The sequence below is a fragment of the Labrus bergylta genome, chromosome 4, assembly GCF_963930695.1.
Source record: "Labrus bergylta chromosome 4, fLabBer1.1, whole genome shotgun sequence".
In the NCBI taxonomy this organism is placed as follows: Eukaryota; Metazoa; Chordata; class Actinopteri; order Labriformes; family Labridae; genus Labrus; species Labrus bergylta.
The window spans coordinates 31,559,248-31,581,932 of record NC_089198.1 but is presented as its reverse complement, the minus strand read 5'-3'; the positions used below and the strand labels follow the sequence as shown (position 1 = coordinate 31,581,932).

The window sequence follows — 22,685 nt, the reverse complement described above, 5'->3', positions numbered from 1 at the left end:
GAATAAAGAAAAATCTATATAGATTACACTTTTTTTTAAATATTGATTCTGTTGGATATATGTATTGTTTTTGTATCCAATGATTTTATTTTCCTTTAACTTGAAACCCAGAAGTCAAAGGCTCCCATTAGAACAGATCCAGCAGAAGAGTTTCTTCACCAGTACGGTCAAATGCAACCTTCTTCTGATCACAGCAATCAGAGAAACACTTTGAGCAAATTACAGCAGGAGATCAAGGACCTGAAAGAAGAGAACACTAAATTGAAAGATATGGTTCTACAAGGTATCAGTCATTCATATCATTAAATTAACCTTTAGACTACTAACACATTTCATTTCAAAATGACTAAACACTTAATTGGTTATATTGTAAGTTACTCTTTCTCAAGAGCATAAAAAATATGTTGTTTTTTTTTGGTGTTGACCGTGTTTAGAAGTCCCACACCTCCTACTGAGCATGAGGAAGATAATTGATATGGATACCCCTTCCAAGAAATCCAGGTTGGAGCTTACTACACCTTCGCTAACCCTCCCAAGTTCTCTGCAGTCCAGGCCCAGTTCTTTATCTGGTACTTCAGCACTGTCCCTACCCAGATCAACATTGTCCAGTTCCACGTCTGCATCTCCATCATTTACAGTATCCCAATTGTCTAAGGTAACTGTCTTTTAAGAATGAAGAAATTCAGTACATAAAATAGATGTACTGTTTCTTCAGACTTGCTGCTGATGAGTACTGCAAATCTAATTAGATTTTATGTGTAAAGAATGTAGGGCTTAACAAATCACACATTTTCTACTTTAAATACTAACCTTATGTCCTTGTCCTCACAGGTGGAGATCTATCCCGAGACTGGAGTGATGGTTGAGAAACTTGCATGGGCCTATGCCCTCAACGCAAATTCTGCAACAGTATTTGTAAGACATCTGTCATCAATCAACATCAATCTTCGGGGGAACAAAGAAGGCGGCGGAGGAGACATTCGTCTACCACTCCACGAAAACAAATTGGATGCAATTTACAGTACGTTTTTACTTTTTCAGTTACTGTTTCCCCAGTAGTTTCTGCATTTGTGTGTTTTCTGATTTTAGGCTTCTACTCTAAGTTTGCACTTTTTTTTCATATTTAGGTGCAACTCTTGAAAGGTGGCCAGGGACCCCACTCTCCAGCATTGGAAGCACAATAAACGCCAAGATCACAGAGCTACGCTCTAAAAGTAAACTGCCCATTAAACTGTTTTGTTCGCAACACGGTTCACACATTTATACGTCATATAGGATTTGGCTCTGAGCAAATGCTGGTACTGACAACTGTCCACTGATATTAAGTATGCATTTTACCATATATACACTGACTTAAGAGGGCAAAGGGTGCCTTGAGCACGAGGATGATTGAATTTGTACTCATTCAAAGATAAACAGGTCGAGAGTTGAAAGACTCAATAATAATTTTAATATACATTTTACAAGAATTAAGTATACTCAAAATATATTTTTAAACAGTAGGCAGTACCAGCATTTGCTCAGAACTCTTTAACATACTCTGTGTTTCTCCAAAACATAATTTTGTCATGTAATGAGACTATATATTTTTTATAAAATGTTATTTGTTGGACATATACAAATCTTATAGAAAACATGTAGAAAGCATAGTTTTCATTAATTATTTGATACACTAAAGATATAAAAAACATATATGAAAAGGCAATTATTCATGTAAAAATAATATAAGTCTTTAAAACAGATATGTATTAATATATATAAGAACATTATATGGACCTTATAAGAAAAAAACATCTTTCAATGCATTTTACATGTAAATTACATTACATAATGTATGCTTAATTCATATAATTACATTGTATTAGAAAAATGCAAAAGTGGCCACTTTCATTCAATACATGTAAAATATAAAGATTGCATATTGCAGGCAATGAAATATTTTACATGTTTTTTCTATTTCTTTTCCGTATGGGTTGTTTCCAACACACTGTACGTTCAGACAAACAGGAGTAATCGAAAAGCACTCTTTCTCTCTAGTGACAAACCTGCTTAACAGTTTTGTTTATTTTTGCTACCTACTCTTAGCCTAGCTTAGCAGTTAGCTTTATTTACAATGGCTTCTTTTTCTGTCCCTCCCTCTCCTGCTCTCTCCTGCTCTACGTGTCAGATGTTAAGTTACTCCTCGTCCTCCTTTAGTGATGATGCTTGTAAAGTGCTTTTCTGTCATTTGACTACTGAAAGCGCTGTTACACCGTATAACACACCTACCTGTTCACACACTGATGGTAGAGGCTGCTATGTACAGTGACCATCAGAAGTAACTAATCCCATCCATACACATGCGCTGTTGAATTTAGGGTTAAGTTTCTTGCACATTATAAATGTTGCTGCTGGAGCTGGTGATTGAATCCGCCCAACCTCCCGGTTGAGAGTCAACCGACTCTAGCTGAGCCAGACGCCTGAAAATTCCAGATGGGAACACAAGCAGCCAAGTTTTTTACTCTGACTTTGTGCATATACAGTAGTATGTGGAGCGGATGTGAGGACACAGCAGCAGATATTCAGGAATATTCATCTTGGGTCAGCGGTTAGGGGGTGGTGACATTTATATCCTGCAATCAGCACACAATCTTTTGACTGAATGCACGCGACCAGTGTAACGTATTGAAACAGCTTAATTATTTTTGCTGTTCACCTGTATGTTCTATTCCGCTCTCTTGATGATATTGTGAAGTGTCAAACTACAGGAAGCATTCATGTAAAGGCAAAAATTCTCCGTATAGCGTCAGAGTCTGTTCTCGTCCGTCTCTTCCTCATTAGTCTTTCTCTGTCATGTTCTGCCTCCTGAGATCTCCCCTCCCATTGGACAGGGAGATTATCCCGCTGTGAGGTACTTGTGTGTACAAGCAACTCAGATTTCAGGGGCAGCCTGCCTGACGTTTTCAAAACATCTTCAGAGTTCATGTGTAAAAAAACTGCTCTTGAAACAAGTTTAGTCCAAACTTTGTCCAGAGAATCAAACAGATTGCTCAAACTCTCTTGATATTGTTGAATAATTCTCGAGTTGTTTTCCATGTTTACCAGATTAATCAGAGCTGTGGTACTCTGCCGCGACTATCCTTCTCCTGTTTGCAGCGGCTGAGGCAGCTCACGGGGAAAATGAATATGTCAGCTAAGCCAATGTTGCTCCTCTAAAGTGCAGGAGCTGCACTTTAGAGGAGAATTTAAAAGTCAGGGATTATTTTAAATTCTCAGACCTGGTGCTGTGTGTTGTATAACTGCAGATGTGATTGAAGATTTCTTTCATCCTGTTCAGTTGCTCTTTCCTGTTTTTGACCTTTGTTGACAAAAGGACAGCATCTTAAAATCTTCTCTCATTCTCAATAATTAAAACTAAATGGAGCAGCAGTAGCTGAGTCTAAAGGGATTTGGGTTGTTATCCAAAGGTTTGCCAGTTCAAGTCCCAGTACGGAGTTAGTGTGGAGTTGAGACTGGCTGCTGGAGAGAGGCCAGTTCACCTACTGAGCTGAGGTACCCTCAAGGTCAGATGTTCAGGGTGGAAATCCATGTGAACTGGTTACATACAGAGGTCCAATATATGCCATAGGAGGGGTATTCAGTTCAAGTTCAAAGAGTAATTTTTCAAGAAAATTCACTCAAGCATAGATCTGGACTTTATTAAAGGGGACATATTATGAAAAATCCACTTTTACACTTTTTTTTTTAACATATATTTGGGTAACCTGAGTGTCTACTGACCACAAAATGTTAAATAAACCCATCCAGTCCTTTGTTTGTGGTCTGTCTAAGTCTTACAACACAGAGAAAAATGCTCCGTTTTTGCTCTCCTTGTGACATCACAGTGGGATTCTGGAAAAAAAAAAATCATTGCATTTAAAGAGACACACACACACACCAAAACGGAGCGTTCTGAGAGAGCTGGTTTATACAGGATCACAAACCTCCTCTGGTGCTTGATTCATGTAATATTTTCTGCCTTTTTTAAGAGAAAAGACAGTAGATAGAGAGAAGGGGGAATGACATGTGGGAAAGGGAGCAACAGGTTCGATTTGAACCCAGGCTACCCATGTCCAGGACTCATGGGGCGCACATTCTACCCACTGCGTCGCGTCCAGTTGTTTTTAACTGGGGTGGTCAAACTGAGGCACTGCCTTCCTAGGTGTTAAGAAGAAGCATTTACTGACCCTCTCTGTGTCCACTGTTCATATCTATGGTAACTATTAACATTAAAGCATCATACAGATGTCGCATTCAAGTTTTAAATGTTCTTTAACTTTAAAAAGTAAAAACAAAACAGAAAAAGAACAAACTGACTCATGTCCCACCATCACGGGGATATTTGTGAGTTTTCCCATGAATGAATGATGATTTGGCTTCTACACAATTCTACAATTAACTTAGCAGACGCTTTTATCCAAAGCGACGTACATCCAAGAGTAAGTACAACACAAGCAAGAATCTAGAAAAAAGGAAACAATGTCAGTAAGAGCAAACGATCAGCTTTGAGTCCAATTGGACACACAGGTGCTGACAGGAAGTGACCAGAGGCAAAGCACAACATTGACGGCAGTTCTTGAGAGCTCTAATCAGTATAGAAACCATCTTATAAGTCATCGTTATCAAAGAAAAACAATCGTCACAACCATCATCATCATCAATGATATTGAAACCATCATCATTAAGTTAGGAAGTATTCATGAAAGAGCTGGGTCTTCAGCTTTTTTTTTTTTCTAGAGAAGAGCCTAGTTAGAGACTTAGGACCCTGTTGTGAAGGTTGGATCAGACACCTTTCATTGGCAGAGCGTAGTGGGTGGGAGGGAGTGTAGACCTGGATGAGAGAGTTAAAGCAAGGAGGAGCCGTTTTTGTCGCTGTTTTGTAAGCGAACAGCAGAGTTTTAAATTTGATGCGAGCAGTAACTGGGAGCCAGTGTAAGGAGATGGAAGAGCTGGGTATCGTCAGCATAGCAGTGGTATGAGAAGCCATGAGAGCGGATTATTGAACCAAGTGAGTTTGTGTATATGGAGAAGAGAAGGGGACCAAGCACTGACCCTTGAGGTACCCCTGTGGATAAGCTGTGCGCTTTGAACACTTCTCCCTTCCACGACACTCTAAAAGATCGCCCAGAGAGGGCCCAGGCTTCTGTTCTTTAATTCATGCATCATAATTAGCACATCACAGAAATCAACAATCACACCAAGTAAACAACAAAAAGGCCAAAAGCTTACAGCCCACAAAATATTTTTTTAAATCCTCCTGCTGACTGGCTGCAGTCTAGTTCATAAACCCCGCCTCCTCCATGTTAACAGACGGGACTTTGGTCAAACTATACATTTGAAATAGACGTCAAATCTATTTTTTCTCAAACCAACAGTCTGCCATGATGGCTATTTATTAAAATGCTGATTTATGTAAGTGTTCATTGCTTCGGATTGTAACGTCATGGTTGACAGCTCTGCGGCCCCTTGCAGCCTTCTCAACTGGACTAGCAAAGTCGAGCAAGAAAAGCAAGAGAAAACTTAAGATAAACTAGTTATTGAACTTTCCATGAATATGAGTGTTACTCCAAACTGACACAAGAACACGTAGTGCTGAGAGATCTTCGTTCCATGGGGGGAAAAGAATCCTTTCCCCTAGCCACCAATAACGCAAACGCGCTGACTTACGCTAACAAACTGTCATGTCATCTTTCAGTAGACAAAGAAACATATTTATAAACTGAACAGAATAGGAATATATTGTTGTCTAAAAAGTTTTAAAAGACGAATGATCCAACTTAATAATAAAAGTGTCATTCCCAGAAATCTTTTCTACCTGGTTGAGATCACCTGGTCAGAAACAATATCACATTTGCTGTAGATATGATGTCGGTTCCCGGCTCCTGGGGCTGCATGCCTGATGTGTCTTGTGTCATGACACTAGACCTGGTTTTGCTCCCGCTGCTGCTCATGGACAATGCGGCTTGAAGGGTGAGGTTGATGGTCTCTCGACCGGAGGGTTCAAGGGTTCGGTCCCCGGCTCCTGTGGCCATGTATTTGTGTGGTCCTGTGTGATCTTGCTGGTCTCGTCAATTAGAGCCCCAGCTCTCTGAGAGGCTCTGAAATAAAGTTTTTCTATGAGAGGGTTTGTGGCACATCCTCTGTCTCCATTGACATTGGACGGATCTCAATGTTTTTTTTGTCACTGATTCTGAGTATTTGTTGTGTTTTTGCTTGTTTTACTGTGCTTGTAATCTCGACGGCGTTGGAAATGAGGGAAACCTCAGTGTCCTTTGGATAATAAATAAAGGTTTGAAATGAAATTAAATGAAATTATAATACCGCAAATTTGTTGTTGATGGTAGTGATGATATGTTACGAGCTAGCACCGGCTACAGATAAAAACACAACAAAACGCTAGCCCTAACCTGAAGTGTGACAGAGCGGTCAAGAGATGACAGGGACAGAAAGGACTGGTTCTTAAGACAGGGAAAACATAAGGCTAGGCCACCTCACCTAACGGTCTGCCGGGTCCCCGGATCGCACTGAGCGGCTTTGTGATGAGTGACGAGCCCAGGCGACGGCATCGTCTCTGAGTTCAGGTCTTTTGTTGGAGTTGGATCACATCAGATACGGCTGGTTTCAAAAACAAGTTCATGGGTGCGGGTCGGCTGTCAAGTCCTGCAGTTTCAAAGTCGGCGTCCATACTGGTCCTCTGACAGCTGCCGCTTCACCTGAGTCTGATTACATCATTTAACAGTGACACAGCACCGCTCTGTGCGCACCTCAAGACAACCCAGTAACCACAGCTTAAACCCATTCTCTATTCTCTCCATGGAAACCAGTCCGAAGTCATTTACTAAACAGACGAAGAAGATGAACCTGACTGTTTCCGAACAATGATGGTGGCGATAATAGTAATGATGTGGACGATGATGTTGTAGATGAATATTGTAATCATTACTAAAACCTCAAGTTACTAAAAAAAAAATCCTTACACCAAAAGAAAAAAAATAGATTTCATGAATTTCATTTAACATAATCTCAGTACTGGACAACCATTAACACTAAATACAATAGCATGTTTAAGTTCATCCAATACTCCTGCTTATAATTATGATTAAAATGTCTACCATGGGGCGATGAGGTTTATCACCAATCTTAAAGCCCTTACTCACCACTGCTCCTTGTATGCTCGGGTTGGTTGGTCTGCCTTGTCTGCACATAGACTAAAACACTGGCATATTTTTATTTATAAGGGTATTCTCGGTTTGCTTCCATCCTACCTATAGAGCTACATACTTCAAAAAAGTAATGGAAGTTACCATCTTCACTCGCAGGATTTACACCTTCTAACCATCCCTAAAGCTTGTACTGAGTTGGGGAAAAGGGAGTTCAAGTATGCTGCTCCCTCTTCTTGGAATCGGTTGCAAGATACTTTAAATATTGGGGAGCTGGTTTCCTTGAATGTTTTTAAAGGTCTTCTTAATGATCTGGAGGCAGAATTAACTGACTGTAGATGTTTTAGTTAACTCGTATTGCCCTTTTTGATCGCCTTGTTGCTGATGACAGATTCTGATGAATGGTTCTTTTTGTGATTCCTGTATTTATGTTCATTGTTGTTAAGTGTTTTGTCTGAAATCCTGTAATTGTGATGCTGCCTGTCTTGGCCAGGACACTCTTGTAAAATAGATTTTTAATCTCCATGAGACTTTCCTGGTTAAATGAAGGTTAAATAATAAAAAATAAAAAAATAAATAAAAATATCACCAAGAACATGTCCTGTAGTCCCCAAGAAACTGAACTTTTCAAAAATACTTTATTAAATAAAGTCAAGATTCGATTCAAATCTTGTTATAGGCTACATACAACAACAACAACAAGAGGAGATGTGCCAGGAGACTTAAAATTCAAGGTCATGAAGAAGAAAATGTGCCTCAGTTATTAGTAAATAACATTCAATAATGTGACAAGAGGAAATTAAATAGTAATACTAAAGTGGTGGAAGTCTGGTCATTATTTTGATATGGAATTTTTGGGGGAATTTTTTGGAGCATATAAAGGGAAAACAAGACTGGACCAAGAATTGAGCCCTGTGGCAGACCATACATCATGGAGGCAGAGGAAGAAACAAAATTGCCAATTGAGACAGAAAATCTTCTATTTGACAGGTATGACTCAAACCATTTGAGTGCGGTTTCGGTGATGTCCACACACTGATAGTCAAAATAGTAAGGGCTGGATGCTTTTTAATTTTTTTTTTTTAATAATTAAGAACATGACCTGATGATGTTAAGTAAGCTGGGGCCAATTGTACCAATAAGCTCTTTCAGGAGTGAGGTGGGTAAGATATCAATAGATAGATAGATAGATGTAGATATGCATATATATTCTGTTAATCCCTTGAATGCAGTTATTAAACACTTGTGTAAAAGATATATGATGAAGGGAAGATGGTCACTCAAATGGAAAGTAGATGTACATGTACTGTACGTGCATCACCGCTCGACACTCTGGAGAGTGATGATGATTGTTGTAATGCATATGGCCCCCTCTGCTGGTGACCGCCAGAAAGAGAACTGCTAGTGTAATTCAATGAAACTCAAATAAAAAACTAATTGACTGGTGAATAACTCTCATAATATCGGTGCATATCTTAAATAAAATTAGCTGGTACCAATAGTCACTGGATATGCTAATGCTAATCAGCGGATATTATCGGCAGGCTGGTTGAGCGCAAATTTTTATCTGAGAAAAATCACCTGAAGAAGACCTCTGGTCACTGGATTAAAACCAAAAGAAAATATTTTTTCTTTTCATGGGGACTTCTAGGGTTGCAAATGTCAGTCATTTTAATTAATCATTAATAATTAATAAGCCGCACATGCACGTCTTTTTCTCAATTTATGTTTTATTGAAACCATTATAGCAGCACAGTAGTTACTTGAAACATTAATTCATTAAATAAAATCAGTTTGAACTAATAAAACAACGAGGCTTTCTCTCTTTTAAACGTATGACTGTCCTTATTTATTTATTTAACAAAACAATACCAGTCGGGCGCTACTGCAGCTTCTAGACTAACAAGGCTGATCCAATGAAACTCCTTTTTAAAATCAACATAAAGTTCTGAATTAAAGTGAAATAAAACCATTTGAGCCTCTTCACAATACGCTGAATTATTCTGCTTTGTAGGCAAATTAGCATATTGACACGTTCAGGAGTGAGTTGAGAGCGCATGTCTCTGCTCATCATAATATATGTACGGCCTAGTGGGGTTATTATTTAGACAGATGTGCACATCTAAGTGATCAGGGCTGAGTCGTGTGCACAGTCTATTCACAATGGCCCTCACTTATCAATCTAGTGTAGAAACCAGAGCAGATTTGGGTGTAGAAATCATTGTACGACAGAGTCCACGTGGGACCTATGAAAAGTGCGTATCTGGCTGATCACAGCGTACGCAAGATCGGGTGTTGATAAGTGTTGCGGCTGGAAACGATCGTCATTTAAATACCACGGCCCTATATATTCACGGCTCAGCTGTCCTCGCCCCCAGAGTTTACGGCATGGAGACACGTAATACGGCAAAGAAGAGAAAGGAGCTATGACCTGAGTGACACCATAACAGAGAAAAGTAAAGAGGAATAACATTGAGTTGTTTGGCAGCCTGAAATGTAGGATTAAAGAGCTTCAGAAGAAATGCGCCTGCATGGAACTCCAGCCATTAATGAGACTTTAAAAGAGAAGAGAAACCTGAAACGTCCTGCATCACATGAATAAAGTGTTTGACCAAACGCTGTGTAATGTGTATTTCTCATCTGAATGGCCTATATTTCAAACATACTTGCACTAACACTTGCACATAACAAGCCCCCACATTTATTTATTCATTATTAAGTCACATGTAGTCTTGTCTAAGTGCGTCTGCTGTGCGCAATTACGCATGTAGCACATGAGCGTATTATTGACTATTTAAATCTCTGGACACACCGATTAGTTGAGGTTCTGTATTCTTAAATATTTAATATTTCAGAGGATAAAAGTTGTATTTAGTATCCTCTGGAAATTTTTCTGTCTTTTTAAAGTAACTGTTTGTAGTTTTCTGTTTTAATTTGTCTCAGTATTTTCTGCAGTGATATTCCTGTGCGCATGAACGTTTAACATGTAGGCCTAATTTCCGAAAGCAGCCTTTCTAATCTTTAATCTTTAAAGTAAATCGATTAAAAAACATTAATTCATCAAATATAACAAACAACTAATGAAATCACCTGACAGCTCACGCTGCTCAACATGGTTTAAAAAGCAATATAGCCGACAGAGATCGTTAGAGGTGTACCGTAATATAAAATACATTTTAGATGACATATCTTAATCTAACAGTAAATCTGTGAACCTCTATCTGCCTGTCTTAACCATAGACTGTAAAAAAGAAACTTAACAGCAGCTGGACTTCTTAAGTCCTCTCTCTGCTGACCGCTTCATTCATCCTCACTTTTCACTGTAAGGCTTCTTCCTTTATTAGTAACAGGAGTTTTTCTGACTTGCAAAAGTGAGAGACGCCCTCTTTTGGAATAAAATGGTATTACATGTGACTGTTTGTGAAATTGTAAACAGATTGTCTGTTTATACATTTTTAATCGGTTAAATTCTTAACAGTGATTAATCGATTAATCATTAATCATTAATCATTAAAATCCCTACTGGGGACTTTAAATAATACATATGTATGTAAAAATATGTGTGTGAGAGGAGAATATATGTGTGTGAGAGGAGAATATGTGTGTGAGAGGAGAATATGTGTGTGAGAGGAGAATATGTGTGTGAGAGGAGAATATATGTGTGTGAGAGGAGAATATATGTGTGTGAGAGGAGAATATGTGTGTGTGAGAGGAGAATATATGTGTGTGAGAGGAGAATATGTGTGTGAGAGGAGAATATGTGTGTGTGAGAGGAGAATATATGTGTGTGAGGAGAATATGTGTGTGAGAGGAGAATATATGTGTGTGAGAGGAGAATATATGTGTGTGAGAGGAGAATATATGTGTGTGAGAGGAGAATATATGTGTGTGAGAGGAGAATATATGTGTGTGAGGAGAATATATGTGTGTGAGAGGAGAATATATGTGTGTGAGAGAGGAGAATATGTGTGTGTGAGAGGAGAGTATGTGTGTGAGAGAGGAGAATATGTGTGTGAGAGGAGAATATGTGTGTGAGAGGAGAATATGTGTGCGAGAGGAGAATATATATGTGTGTGAGAGGAGAATATGTGTGTGAGAGGAGAATATATATGTGTGTGAGAGGAGAATATATATGTGTGAGAGGAGAATATGTGTGTGAGAGGAGAATATATGTGTGAGAGGAGAATATATATGTGTGTGAGAGGAGAATATATATGTGTGAGAGGAGAATATGTGTGTGTGAGAGGAGAATATATGTGTGTGAGAGGAGAATATGTGTGTGAAAGGGGGATTACTTGTGTGTGTGAAGGGTTGAATGAATTATGGCTTGTACGGCCCCTCATACTGCTCAGTAAAATGCCAGTAATCAGTATTAACTAAACCCACTGATAGCCATTTACACACTGTTGGCTAAGCCACTTGGGAGCCGTTTGGTGTTCAATGTCTTACCCAAAGACATGTGTCTGCAGGAGCTGAGGTCTGACCCCAGACCTTCTGGTTAAGTGAAGACAGAATGTAAGAAATTAAAATACTAAATCAATAAATAACCACAAATTTGTGCGCACTTTTCATACAGAGTCTTATCTTCCCGTTGCCTGATTGAATTGGATTCTGTTTATCTACCCTAGATGACTTCCTGAATATTTAGGTTCACAGTTTGCACCGTCTGTGTCGGGCACAGCCCTAAGGTGAGTTTAAAGACCCCACCCAGGGGTGCTGTGGTGGTGAAAGCCTCCCACAGTCCAATCTGTTGATTATCAATCCCAATCGATAATTTTGTTGTGGTCGGTGGATATAACAGAGTTAGGACTCCCGGCCATTAGGTCAGTCTTCCAGCGCACCCTTAGACCAGCGCAATATTTTTGCAGTTCTTGTTAAGTGTTAAGGTAAAGGCTGGATTACTTCTCCAGGAATCACAGGGCATATTGTAGCTGATAGGCCCCTTTTAACACATCCTCCCACTCTTCTTGTTTCAAAATGTTTTTTTTTGCAAGGCTGCAATATGACCTTGCCTCAGGTTTGCTCATAAATGATAATTTGTAAATTGATTTTCATAACGTTGAAAACAGGAACAGAACTCAAGAGGAAGAGAAGATGAAACTGGAATGTTCTTATGGATGACCTCGTCAATCATTGGATCATCGACCTCATTGTCAACTTTGTGTTCATTTTCCATGACTAAAGCTGACACCAGTTGACACACAATAAGTCTGAGCTTTCCTGGGCATGGGATTACAGCTCATTGTATCATTTGCAGCTCTGGTGATATTATCTGTGCTTAAAGCATCAAAGCTTAATGTAAAAAGGCATATGTAACCCTGACCCCTAGTGTTTAAAATGGGTACTGCAGTCTAAATTTAAAACATTGTAGAGAGCTGTCTCCCCTCCTCTCTAGAGTCGATGCTCACGCAGGTCACCACGTGGTGAACACTGAAGCTTCAGTGTTTATCCAGCTCTGCATGTGCCTGTAAACCTTTCTGTGTTCTAACCTCTCTCCATTTTTCAAAAGCATCTCCAATATTGATCCTAGTTTGAGCACGTTTCTGCTCGTGGAGCTTATTAGAAACATGCAGAGGCTTTTTAGGTCGGGTACAATCACTTCTACCTGAACCACTTCTCTTGCCCGCTTCCATCGCTGCAACACCTGTTGACCTGATAACTGCTCTCATATCTGACAAACCGAGGGACGTCCAAAACGGCCGTGTGGGGTGTCTTAAAACCGTCTACCTTCTCTGGTCCAAACAAATCCAGAGCATTCAGGAGCAGAATCTAAAGTTAGAAGGAGGAAATACTGGCTGCTGCATTATCAGAGAAGCCAGCACTTCAACATAGCATGTTTCCTTAATGTCTGATCATAAAGTAAGGTCACTTTATCATTTCATTCAGTAGATTCAGTAGACCTTTATTGAGTTGCATGATGGGAAATGAAGGATTCAGAGTCGGCACCGGAACTCAATCTTAACCCCTACTTTGTGAAAGTGTGAGAATGAAGTGTTATCAACCCGCTTCAAAGTGATTCTTCAACTGGTCCAGAACGCTGCAGCTCGTGTACTGACCAGAACCAGGAAATGGGACCACATCACTCCTGTCTTGGCTTCTCTGCACTGGCTCCCTATACAGTCTAGAATAGAATTCAAGATCCTTCTTCTCACCTACAAAGCTCTAAATGGCCAGGCACCATCTTACCTGAAGGAGCTACTAGTGCCGTACTGTCCCTCGAGAGCGTTGCGGTCCCGGAGTGCAGGCCTGCTGGTGGTACCTAAAGTCTCCAAGTTTACTATGGGGGGTAAAGCCTTTAGTTATCGGTCTCCTCTCCTCTGGAACCGCCTTCCAGCCGGGGTCAGGGAGGCAGACACAGTCTGTATTTTTAAGAATAGACTTAAAACTTTCCTTTTTGATAAATCTTATAGTTAGTGCTGGTGTAGACCAGCTCTTAGTTATGCTGCTATAGGCTTAGCATACCGGGGGAACTGGCACCTTGAGCTCCTCTCTCTCTCGCTCTCTCTCTCTCTCTCTCTCTCTCTCTCTCTGTGCATATACAGTACATCATATTACTGCATGTATCTATCTGTAAATCTCAGTCACTAACCACTTACTTTCCTGAGAGCTCTTGAGCTCTCTTAGGCTCCTCAAGATCTTTGGTTGACGGCCTGCCAGAAAAACCCCCTCCCCACCGGATTGTTGATGGACGGTCTGCCTCCCCCCGCCCCCTTGCTCCCTATCCCTCTTCCTGCATCTTATCCCATCTCTCCCCCTATCCCTTTCCAACCCCGGTGCAGTCTAGGCCTGTGAAGGCTGTTTCGTCATGAGCCGGGGATCCGGCCGAAGATTTCTGCCTTTTAATAAGACAGTTTTTTCTTACCACTGTAACTTTTGCTGCTTTGCTAAAGTGCTCATGATGGATAGGCCGGGTCTTTGTAACATTACAATAAGTAAGGTCTTTTACCTGCTTTTTGTAACATAACAATAAGTAAGGTCTTTTACCTGCTTTTTGTAACATAACAATGAGTAAGGTCTTTTTACCTGCTCTTTTGTAATGTTAACAGACAAAGAGTAAGGTATTTTACCTGCTTTTTGTAAAGTGTCTTGAGATAACACTTGTTATGAGTTGGCGCTATACAAAATAAATTGAATTGAATTATTTAGCTCACTATCGATGTAACTGGTAATCAAAACAAAAAGATGTTTGTATCCATATACTTGACTTTCTGTTTCCCTTTGAGATTTCATTTCAGTCTCTTGTCAAGCTGAGAGGGGATGGTCACCACATGTAACTGCTCCAGACCTCATCAGACGAACATGATATTCTACTGGGGGATGACATCGCCCCCGCAGAGCAGCTGGACTGTTAATTATTAAAAACTTTCATTAAGTGATGAGGTTGCAACACGTCCACATCTTCAGGTCATAAACTGAATAAACAAGGTTCACTGATGCATATGTTTACTCTTTAATTGTTCATTTCCACATGTACTATCATTATAAACAATTCACATTTATGAAAACGTCCGAATAGAGCCACCTTGGTGTTTAACAGATACTGCATGTAGAGTGAGAAAAGAGAACTGGTGGTTTCAGGCTCCTGACCTCGAGGGAGGGGAAACGATCGACAGTATTTAATAAAAATTCCTGTATTCATTTCACACTGGAAAAAACATGTGAATTAAAAAAAAAAAAAAAAAGTTACAAATTGAATTTGATGATTTCTGTTTCCGTTGAACAGATTCTACAGAGATAAGCAGTGAGATTCATATTTTCATTTATATTTGATTCATTTGCTCGGTTCAGTGTATTTTTCCAACACAATAACACAACATGAAATATTTTCTCATAATACTCAAACACTGTTCATGAGCAAACAGGAGCAGGAAGGACATAGTGAGATGACTACATGGGAAACTAAGCTCAGTTATTGTTCTGACCTGTGGCTAAACAGGCTAAAAGCAGAGACACATGTGTTTCCCTTGGGGCACGTACATGTCTCTAAAATGAACAAATGACTGAAACACTAGGAAGTCCTTTCCATGAATTTTACCGAACGGTGACAAGTTTGCAACAGCCGAGGTCCAGACCTCGCTGATATGATCGCCTCCCCTCCGTTTCATAACGTTGTTTAGCCTAATCCCTAAAGGTCCGAAGCTCACAACAGGTGAGCTTCGAGTGGAGAGACTTTTTAGTAACTTTTAAAAACCGAGAGAGAGCAGAAAACACAGACAACATTTTAAACACCAGGGTTATATCTCTTATCACTGATTGTCTGAGCTCCGCTCTGTCTGACTCTCTGCAGACTGTTAACTTAACTGTGCAAACTATGCAGATAAGACAACTGTAGCTCACGCTGTGTTCGGTTTGGAAAATATAAAAACAGTTATTTCTCAACAGGATATTTGCACACAGGAGAAAAGAGGAACAGGTCTGCATGAATCACAGCAGCACCCAACTCAGTTCTTCCCTGACTGTCGGAGTATGAGGCATTTTCTTTTTTCTTTTCCAATCAGAAGTCTTGAAACACTGTTGACTTCAACGTAGTCGATATCTACATAATAGCACGCTGTTTTTATGTCTCTTACCCTCTTTTAACCGTTAGGATTAGGGTCCACCGAGCATGTGTATGTGTGTGTTTAAGGCCTATGTGTTTGAGAAGTCTTTCAACAACAGAGTGTAAAACCAGAATTCCCCTCCACAGTAATAAAGTTTAAAAAAAACAACAATCGCCTAGAGACTGGCCGCCCAGCTCCGATTCTGACTTGTTTCCTGTAAGTAAATAAAAAGCAGAACTCCAGTAGTTTCATTCACTTAATGATATGTCAGCATTTTGTTTGACATTACTTCACTTATTTCCTCTGAAGGTGAGACTGTGGTTCTCCACAGAGACAGTGGATTATTTCAGCATGACACCAGAGAACAGCTGGTATGCTCGGTATGGGTGTCATGAAGATGTGAATCACTGAGAGGAATTCAAGTTTCACCTTTTGAGACTGTGAGTGAAAACAGAAAGAATAAAGTACATTATGCCCATATGCTACACCAAAGACTTGCCATAGAACTGCCTCTCATTGTCCCATACTGTCAGGATCATTTAAGGAGAGAACTTGACAGACAACTCATCAAACCACAGAGACGACTTGATTCTTGTCTTTAAAATAAACACACAGCAGTAATGTAAGGGTGCTGGGATCTGTTTACTCTGACTAATAAACAGTCCTCTTGTGTGCACCTTTTATCAGACTGTTGTTGCTCGTGTCTTGTTCTGTGGTGTGCTGGGAGAGAGGGAGCCCACACAGCAGACTAAAATAGAAACAAGCTAATTAGGAAGGCCAGCTCCATCATAGGGACTAAAGGTGAATCACATTTCTAGTGTAGTTTTTAAAAACAGATCTTAGTATTTCTGATGTCTTGGTTTTATGCCTGAATGGTCTGTGTTCAGTTTTTGTGTGGCGTCTTGACTGTGATTACAGTTGCTGCTGTGGCAGTGTAATTTCCTGCAAAGGATGAATAAAGTATCCATCTATATATCTTTATCTGAGTGAAGACTGTTTTTAGTTTGAGAGTTTTCTCAGAACACACTCCCTCTGAGAGTTGGAAAAATAACTCAGATGATCAACTTCTCTAAAATCTGGAACAGGGAAGTTACAAAAATCTGAAGGAGTGAACGACAGCAATTTGGAAATAGTGGTTCAAACAGTTTGAAATCACTGACAAATCTGTCGACATACCTCCACTGACTTCTTTATCAGCGTGATTTCTCTCAGAGAGGAACATTAACATCACACTGAAGGAACTTCGGTAAATATGACGAGGACTCTGGGATTTTTGAACGAGGTAAATGATCTTCATTTTTAAATTCAAAGTCTGTTTTCTAAACCACTGTCAGGATGATTTAACTGATTAATATTTAAATGTTTTAATGGCAGGATAAATAGAGAGAAGAAAGTATTATACCTTATTCAGATTTCTTTACTTTGTTTTTGTGTTCGTGATTTTTTCTACTGGGTTCTATTGTCTCTCATTTCTTTTGCTATACATTATTATTATTATTATTATTATTTATTATTATTACATTATTATAGGGAAATATTCTCATAACCAGTAGAAATTACAAAACTAGTGCCATAAATGTTTCATGTTTCAGTCTGTGTGTGTGTGTGTGTGTGTGTGTGTGTGTGTGTGTGTGTGTGTGTGTGTGTGATAAGTGGTTACTTGTGCTTCTCCTTAATCATTTATATTTAAGAGGATCAGATATAAAGGTTGGTCCATGAAGATTTTAAAGTCAACATGTGACTCAAGTTCAAAACACTCAAAGTTCAGCTTGAGAAAACTAAACAATCAATCTCTCTTTTTCTAAATCATGTTCTCTTTATTTCTTACAGACATATCAGCAAACTGAAAGGTCTGCAAATATGGATACTCTTGTAATTTCAAGTGTGTTCTGGGGGGCTTCCACTGTCTCACTCTCCCACAAAAATCATCTTTATTCTCTGGTCTTCAAAGGAGGAAGTGGACACTGAATGATGATCGTACAACGAGGAATCAAACTTATGAAGTAAACTGGTGTGAACACAAATGACCAGAAATCTCTACAACCAGGACTGTAGTTAAAGCAGCTCGGCTGAAGTGAAGTGAAGCAGATGGATCACAAAAAAAGTGAAAAAAGACTTTAAATATCATGGATAAGACGAAGACACAAAGTTACATCAGACATCAAGATGAAGACACAATGAAAGTGCTTCCCAGTCACTTCTGTCATGGGAACACTCAACAACATCTGGATTTGTGGCCACATTTTCTTCATGACCATGTAGCTCCAATCCCTTTGAAAGAACAGAAGATAATGTGTTTTATAAGACAAACGGCTCAACATCTAAGGTAAGCTGAAATCTGATTGTGGGAAATGATTGTGGAGCTTTAAAAGAACCAAAGTTGTGAGAAATATCCACCCTAAGACAAAGAAGAGATTTGCAGCGTAGCGCATGCGCCACATTTACGGCGGCTGTCCTATTACAATGAGATCATCCTTTAGAGGTGGACAGGAAACACACGTGTTAGGGTAAAGTTCTAGCTGGATCAGTTATTTTAATATAAGTTAAAAAGCCAAAAAAAGGCCTGTTTAGTAAACGACTCTGCATTGGTCATGTTCATTTGAAGAAATGGTGAGATTATAGGTGTTATTGAACTGTGTGAATGGATGTTTATGTAAACTTACCGGGGAAGTAGCATCAGCTAATAATAATTAGCATTAGCATAGAGTTGACGACGATAGCTGTGCTAATATACTTTATAGATCTTTTATATAACACGTCCTCACAAAGGGAGCTGCTTCATCTTGTCCGGTAACATATTTAAGGAGGGCAGCGTGTTTGTTGGGCTCGGTGAATTAGATTGCAGTCATATTTTTCTTGCCGATCGGACATTTTGTCATGTCGGAGGGGAAGTCCATGACATAACTTTCATTGAAGCAGTCGGTGTGGAAAAGTGTGTTTTCTTTAGCTTTTCATTCTTGGATTTGGATCTTGTGTTCATGCTTTGTAAAGTTGACTTATGTTCTGTGTTTATATTTTTATAACTGGACATTGAATTGTGTAGAGTTTAAAAAGGACAGAAGAGGTCAAAAGTTTAATCAAATAACTTGTTAATAATTTGGTATCTCTTCAGATTAATGTCACAATATTCACCATTTACTAGTTTTTATTAGCGTGCTAATTCGTAGCATACTAAGAGTTTGCCCTCAATAGCTCCTAATGACTGCTCATTGATAGTAAATTTGGCAGTTGTTGAACAAGAATTAAGATCTTAATGTGCTTTGCTTAGTACGGTCATTATTTCGGTCAAATTTCCCCCCTGGGAGACAATACAGTATTTTACTGTAAATCACAATAATTGTCTTGTTGTTTTATACTCAGGTTCAACCAATAAAACCTGAGGAGTCATCTACTCCGGTGAGTATGATTATTTTATATCTTCCTTTATGGATGCAAACACACACACATGCACGCAAACGCGCGCACACACACACACACACACACACACACACACACACACACACACACACACACACACACACACTCACATTATAAACAACTGTATTTGATACTTAATTGTGAAATATTATTAAAACAGTATAACGATATCTGTCCTCTCATTATCATATGAATCATGTTTGATCTCCTACAGGTCCAGTGTGTCGATGACCCTACTGGTTTGACTGGAGTCGTGGTGGATGGAGAGAGAACATATCCATTACCTGATGTAAGTGTGTACATCTTCTTGAATTTGATGTTTATTTGGGAATAATGGGAAGTCTAAATCAAGCAAACCTTTGGCCCACACTACAGCACTTTCAGACTAAGCTCGTTTGCAAGGCCGTCCTTATTATTCAGCATTTTTCCTGTGTGCTAGAGACCCTCTGACTTTACCTTTCTGTCCCCTGTGCTGCTGCAGCCTCTGATTGGGAACAATCAGCAGAATCATGTGGACAACTCACCCAACGTGGGAGGAGTGTTGGAGCAGCAGAGACCCTTAGGTAAATATGGATAGTTCATCTTTACAATCTATGAAATATGTTCTACTTGTGAGTTTTATTTCTAAAATCAGAATTTAAACTGTTTTCAGAGGAGATTCTTCACCAGGGAGAACACTCCCATAGTGACACCACCAACAGAGGACCCCAGACCAGGTACTTTAAGTCTTTCAGGTCACATACTATCCAAATGATGTAAAAGTCCTTACTCTTTCTTATGTTATGTTACAAAAGATCAACGTGTACTTAAGTCCTTCTGCTGGGAGAGTACCTACTCTGGTGTAAAGAAAAGCACACACTCAGCCTTTATGTCTCAAAAGCCTCCAAAAAAGCTTTAGGGCAACTCGACAAAGATTCCTCAAGAGTGTAAAAACGATATATTCTATTAATTTCCTGTCTTGAGATGTCTGTATGCTAAATGATTGAAATTAGAACCTGACTGTTTTAGTGACATTATCTCCTCTTGTTTGCAGATGGAGTCTGACTCATCTATTGATGGCTGCTGGGACCCTGATGGTGACCCTGATGGTGATCCTGATGGCCTCCAGAACAGCTCCATGGCAACTCGTCACAGATTCCTTAAGAGTGTAAAAACTATATTATCAATTTATTTCCTGTCTTGAGATTTCTGTTTATCCTAAATGATAGTAGTTAGTGACATTTTCTCCTCTTGTTTGCAGATGGAGTCTGAATCATCCATTGATGGCTGCTGGGATCCCTATGGCGATCCTGATGGTGATCCTGAGGGCCATGACCCTGAGGGCCATGACCCTGATGGCCATGATCCTGAGGGCCATGATCCTGAGGGCCATGATCCTGATGGCGATGATCCTCAGGGCGATCCTGAGGGCCATGATCCAAAGAGCGATCATCCAGAGGGAGATGATCCTGAGTGTGATCCTGGAGGGGATCCTAAATGCGATCATGGGGGCGATCTGGAGGGCGATCCTGAGGGGGATCCCGAGGGTGATCCCGAGGGTGATCCCGAGGATGATCCTCTTTTTTCACAATAATGGATAAAATATGTAATTATAAAACTTTTTTATTTAATTATGGAAGGCATCTCACATTCTTAGCCCACCACCCCCCCAACAGAAAATAACAAATAAGTGTGAAAAGTGGTGGGGTGGGGGGTGTCTAAATTCTCTACCCTCATTGGAGAAGGCCTGAGGTTAACCCACAGGCAGTTCCAGTCTTTAAAAGCAATCACCAGGCATTGCTTCCTCCTCTTCAAGTGTTGTCTGCAGACACCAGAGGACACACTCTCCAACAAGATGGACTCCAGCATTCGAGACAAACCCTTTCCTCCTCTTGACTTACATAGGTTAAACTCCAGAGCTGAGGTTGCTCAGTATAGGTGGCTCTTCACATGCTGAATTCAAGCATCAGAGGATTCAGCTGACTACTTCCACAGCATATTTTTAGGAGTTTTGGGTGCAATCAGATGCTATCAGGTTCGAGCAAAAAGAAGAGTTTCTTTCCTTTGATTTTTTTCGTAAGACGTCATTGAACGCAACTGGACAGGAGCACTGAAGAAAGCCCACTGATCCCTGAATCCACAAGGACACATAAAGAACTCGGCTCCTGCAACCAGAAGACCACAGAGCAGTGCTCTGGTTGAAGATCTGAATCCTGCTACCCTCCTCCTACATCTGCCACGAAGGAAACCTGCCTGAATCTGTTGATTTAACATTCAACAGAGTGACGATCTAACCACTTTGCAACAATCACCAGGAGTTACCCAAGGGCTTTGGTCTGGGCAGAAATAGTTTCAGAAATAGTTATGTTTCTTTTATAACCACTGATAATTATGCATCATTGTTGACGAGACGTCACATTCTGTTTATTATCTGTTGTAAGCTGCTGCATTTGTTTTATTGTAATGAACCGCTGTGTTCGCCTATGTATGTAATGCTATGCTAGTTTACCTTCAACCAACGGCTTTCACAGTCAGAAAGACCAGTGTACCCGCCGTTGAATCAAAGTCCGGCCACTGGCTTTCTGGTGTTTAAGTAACAGTTACTGAACTCAGCTCAGAGAGCTCAAACTATTCCGAAAGGTAGCCACACGGCTTCCTTTGTTGTCCACCATCTTGTCACCATGTGACGAAGCCACATGGTGCATTGTCTCTCTCCACCATCTTGTTTTCTCTCTCTCTCTGTCTCTTGCTTTGTTTAAATAAATTTTGTTATAATTTAAGAGAGCAGTTGTTTGTGGTTACTGGTGTATTTACATTGTGATATAAGCTGGGTGCGAGGGCTTTGTGTACGGATTTCACGCCTTCAATTTATTAAATATAGTTATTAATTATTAATAATATTAGTAATTACGTAACTAATTTGAGACTGATTTTAACAATATTTTGGTTATATTTCCCTGATTACAGGGTGGTGGGGAAATATCGCAGGGGGGCGATGACAGTGAGCGTTAACACAGCGGGGCGGAGGACGTGTGTGAGGAATAGGAGACATCGGAGGAGAAGTTTGGAGAGTTTTAGTTTAGCGGTAGTTTAGTTAAAAACGTTGCCTGTATTTCCTCTGTTATTTCAAAATGTTAAAAACATGTTGATAATATTGTTTGATTGTTAATCGATTTTAATGTTGAATCATACTGTACATAGTTCGCCCTTGTGAAACACTTTGTTTTGAAAAGTGCCGTAGGCCTATACCGATAAATACGGTATGTCAATTATTATTATAATTATTAATACAACCGGTGTTTAATTCAGTGTGTTTTTAATATTGTTATTTTCAAATAAAATGAAGTTCTTTAAAAAAAGTTCTTTATAAAAACAAGATCTGGTCTGCAAATCTTTTTTTTCTAAATATGAGTGTTGAAAAACGGGGGTCGTCTTATAATCAGGGTCGTCTTATATTCGGACCAATACGGTAATTTAAATCCATAAATCTTTACAAAGAACAAAAATATCTTCAAACATGAGCATGTCACTGTTTTAATATGCCGACCCTGAGAGCGGAGTCCATCTGCAG

At 39.7% G+C, this 22,685-nt stretch overlaps 1 protein-coding gene across 1 annotated transcript; it reads left to right on the top strand.

Annotated features, from left to right (window-relative positions):
• Positions 1 to 18,077: 18,077 nt before the first annotated feature.
• LOC136179092 (uncharacterized) lies at positions 18,078 to 21,894 on the top strand. The gene is made up of 7 exons (XM_065954379.1): positions 18,078 to 18,328; positions 19,079 to 19,114; positions 19,350 to 19,424; positions 19,617 to 19,698; positions 19,788 to 19,851; positions 20,169 to 20,282; positions 20,376 to 21,894. Exons 1-7 carry the CDS (start codon positions 18,326 to 18,328, stop codon positions 20,713 to 20,715), a joined length of 714 nt encoding a protein of 237 aa, XP_065810451.1. The 5' UTR covers positions 18,078 to 18,325; the 3' UTR covers positions 20,716 to 21,894.
• Positions 21,895 to 22,685: the final 791 nt, after the last annotated feature.